General features: G+C 31.0%; 1 protein-coding gene and 1 pseudogene across 1 annotated transcript; one reads left to right on the top strand and one right to left on the bottom strand.

The window, feature by feature from the left end:
- Positions 1–1,043: 1,043 nt before the first annotated feature.
- Positions 1,044–2,063, top strand: LOC128195876 (L-type lectin-domain containing receptor kinase S.4-like; the record flags this gene model as incomplete). The annotated part of the gene is made up of 3 exons (XM_052874577.1): positions 1,044–1,061; positions 1,199–1,227; positions 1,415–2,063. Coding segments are annotated over 3 exons (696 nt in total), but the record flags the coding sequence as incomplete, so codon positions are not given.
- A 6-nt stretch (positions 2,064–2,069) lies between these two features.
- LOC108324446 (stress response protein NST1-like) lies at positions 2,070–2,828 on the bottom strand (annotated as a pseudogene).
- Positions 2,829–4,342: the final 1,514 nt, after the last annotated feature.

Below are 4,342 nucleotides of genomic sequence, written 5' to 3'. Positions count from 1 at the left end.
TATCTTGATTAAACTTGATGGATTTGCTTAATGATTAGACATCTCACACTTGGCTGTTATAGAAATTATTTATATACTAAGTAATATATGTATAATCTTTATCAATAAATAAATATAATATTTTTAATTATGTTAACTTTTTTATGTATTAAATATTAATAAAATTTTATATTAATATTTAAATTATTATTCTTTTTTTGAGATATTTCTATTCTAATATTAATTAACAAGTATATTTGATACGACAAAAAAATATATTAAAATTTTAAATAAAAACCAATTCTAACATCAAAATTTAAAAATTTAAAAATTAAAAACATTTAATTTTAATAAAAATAACAATCATAATATAAAAACAAAATTTAATCATATACAATAGTAGGGTACGATAAATTTGTGGGAGAAAACATATTTACTATTTACTATTTATTAGCAAAAAGCTATATATATTTATTAGTAAATCTATAATCCAATCCAACGGATTCATTATCACAACCTGTTTTCTTTATTTTTTTTAAATCACAAATTTTTTAAGCTATTTTATGCTAACAATAAAACTTTTTTAATTTTAAAATATATATAACACAATTTAAGTTTTATATATCCCTTATTCTATATTTTAATTATTAATATTATTTGATAGTTTTAACTTAATCGAGTTGAACAAAAATTGTAACTCAATTAATAAAAAGGATTAACATGTTAAACTAAATTGAATTTGGTTTGATACAATTAAAATCAGGTATTCAATCATAATAATTTCGAATGAAATTACCCATTTAGGGTTTTGGTTCCCTAGTTCTAGCTCCCTTTAGTGTAAGTCTTGATTAACAAGTTTATTATAATTTATTATTGAAAATTAACGGTTTACATAAATCTTCTGCGAAGGGAGAAAACACATGCAGAGAAAATCATTATCATGATATTTAGCACCAACTTGCCACATGTTTCATTTTAATTGAAGGCTTAAATGTTGATTTCGTCCCTATGTTAAGAGATGAATTTTTGTTTAGTATCCAGTTTTAAAAATGAAGATATTGAATCTCTATGTTATGAAAAATATATGACTTTAGTCCTATTCATTTAACGACATTAAAATTGATAACGTTGAAGTTACTGTGGATGTGAGCTATACAAAAAATGTTGATGTGACATTTAGTTGACCTAAATTCAGTTGACGTGACAGAGTTTATGTTACGTGTATGTAGGGTTCTTTGCATCGACAAGGTTGCTTGCTAGCTCCCATTACATTTTGGGTTGGAGCTTCAAAATCATCGGACAAGCACCCCTTGATTTATCTTCCCTCCCACAACTTTCAGAGCCAAAGAGGAAACACACATCTTTGATAATTGGGGTTTTAGTGTCTGGAGCTGTTCTTGCATTATTTTCTGTCTTACTCTTTCTACATGTACAGAAGGTACAAGAATGCCGACGTTATAGAAGCTTGGGAGCTTGAGATTGGACCACACAGGTACTCCTACCAAGAGCTCAAGAAAGCAACCAAAGGTTTCAAGGATAAAGAACTGCTTGGACAAGGTGGATTTGGGAGTGTCTACAAGGGAAAATTGCCAAATTCCAACACCCAAGTTGCTGTCAAGAGAATCTCACATGACTCAAAACAAGGCCTGAGGGAATTTGTGTCAGAAATAACCAGCATAGGCAGGCTTCGCCACCGGAATATGGTTCAGCTTTTGGGGTGGTGTCGCCGGTGCGGTGACCTCCTCCTTGTGTATGGTTTCATGGCTAATGGAAGCTTAGACAAGTACCTGTTTGATGAACCAAAAATAATCCTTAGTTGGGAGCAAAGGTTTAAGGTGGTCAAGGATGTTGCTTCTACCCTTTTGTATATGCATGAGGGCTATGAGCAGGTGGTGATACATAGAGATGTGAAGGCTAGCAATGTGCTACTAGATGGAGAACTCAATGTAAGACTAGGAGATTTTGGATTAGCAAGGTTGTATGAACATGGTGCTAACCCAAGTACCACAAGGGTAGTGGGGACATTAGGGTATTTGGAACCTGAGGTGCCTAGGACAGGGAAGGCCACATCTATCTCTCGGGATGGCGATCGGGGGCAAGTTGTCGACAACAGTCATTTGAGTGATGGCATCATCCAAAGATCTCGCTTTGATGATAGAATCGTCACAATTAGTGTTGGAGACCAGAACCATTCTCTCGTACTCATCCTCTACAACAGTGCGACTCTGCCGCTTCTTCACCTCCTTCGCCTTCCTTTCAGCCTCCGCCTGCTCCTCTTCCCGTCGCCGCCTCAACTCCACTCCGTCACCTTCGGAACGAGTATCGACACCCAGTTTGCCTTCTTGTCCACCTTTTTCATCGCCTTCTCCAGCTCCTTCTCCTCCTACTCCTCCCACTCCGCCAACCTACGCGCCTCTGCTCGACACACGACTGCTTCAGCCCTCTTTCTGGCCTCTTCCTCCTTCTTCTTTGCAGCTCGTGACTTGGAGCCCTCGACCTCTTGTCAGTACTGATCCTCCTTTTATCGAGTCTCCTTATCCTTGCGCTCTATTTCTGATGCACTCTTACGCGCCTTCGCTGCCTCCGCGTTGGTATTCACCCCATCTTCTTTGGCATCTTACTTAGGGTTTACTTTTCTTCCGGTGCTGATGCTGCTTATCAAAAGGTGTGTGCGGCTGAGGCGGAAGAGAAGCTGGAAAAGACTGAGTTTGATCCCCAGAAGGTTGAAATGTTGGTTGTCCCATGGGTGGAGGAAACAGGGGAGGTGCTTGAGTATTTGAGGGGAACTGTGTAATCGGAAAACGCGAGAAAGGTTCAGCAGGTGGGGAATTGTAAGGAGAAGGAGGCATTGAGGGGCCGTTAAACTGGCCTGATGGTGCTGATAATGAAAATGATGTGGATGCCAAGGGAGGAGTAGGAGGAGTGGGTCTGAAAAAAGGAGGCAAGATGACATACCCTATGATGTATCAGGGAAATTATAGCATAATTAAAATAACATTAATAATTAAATTGGTTAAGTAAATAAATAAAAGTATTTAAATTTTGCCACGTTGGATATATATTTTGCCACATCAATTAACATTTAACGTCGTTCCTACAAACTTAACGGACAAGACTAAAGTCAAACAATTTTGATAACATAAGGACTCAATGTCTTCATTTTTAAAACTGGGTACTAAACAAAAATTCACCTCTTAACATGGGGATGAAGTAAAAATTTAAACCTTAATTGAATTACAACGTGGGCTCGGATGACCAACATTCTGTTAGAAAAACAAAACTATTACAACACATTTGAATATTTGAATCTGTCAGTTATACATGTACCTTCCCGTTTTAATCTGCACCTTCTTTTTATTAATAATCATTGGTTTTTGTTGATTTAAAACTTTACGATTTGACACCATTTTTTTTACAACATTTTAATATCATCTACGTGTCATTCTGTGATTAGTCCAAAATTACACTACAATCAATAATAATAATCATAAATATCAACATGAACTAATCACAAAATGACACGTATGTGATGTTAAAATGTTGTCAAAGTATCATTATTCATTTCAAAATTAGTTAAATAAATTATTTAACCAGTTTTTTTAAGGTTTTATCTTTGAATTTTTTTAATTTTTTTTATTTAATAATAAAATATATTAAAAACTTACAAAATAAAATTTAATATTTTAAATTAAAAAATTAAATTAACAAATTTATTTGTTTTAATTTAATATATATAACAAATAATTTTTATTTAATAAATATTTAATTAATTTAATATTTTTAATATAATTTAATATATATTAATATTTTAATTTATAAAATATTATTTATTAAACAAATATAATAAAAAATATTAAAAAATTAAAAAGAAATTTTTTTAAAAAAATATGTTGACGGTTAACATATTTTTTTTTAATCTTTCTGTTTTTAGTTTTTTTAATATAGTTTATTTATTTGTTTTAAAGAATAATATTTTATAAATTAAAATATTATTATATACAAAATTATATAAAAAATAATAAATTAATTAAATATTTATTAAATTAAAAAAAACTTTTTGATTATTAAATTAAAACAAATAAATTTTTTAATTTTTGTAAAATTAAAATATTAAATTTTGTTTTTAATTATTAGAATATGTTTTATTATTATTACTAAATAAAAAACAAAATAGTAAACCTAAAAAATAAAAAAAAAATAAAACTTCGAAAGTTGGATAAGAAATTTAATTAATCAATTTTCGAAAACCCATTAAGACTTCACTATATCTCAAACATCTGTTAAAGTTTTAACGGTTTTCAAAATTTATTAAATGTTTAATTTGTTTTTGAAAGCCAATAGCTATTAATGAATGGGACAATGT

Source organism: Vigna angularis, chromosome 3 (genome assembly GCF_016808095.1).
Source record: "Vigna angularis cultivar LongXiaoDou No.4 chromosome 3, ASM1680809v1, whole genome shotgun sequence".
In the NCBI taxonomy this organism is placed as follows: Eukaryota; Viridiplantae; Streptophyta; class Magnoliopsida; order Fabales; family Fabaceae; genus Vigna; species Vigna angularis.
The sequence above is the reverse complement of the archived record's forward strand: the minus strand, read 5'-3'. Positions and strand labels throughout refer to the sequence as shown.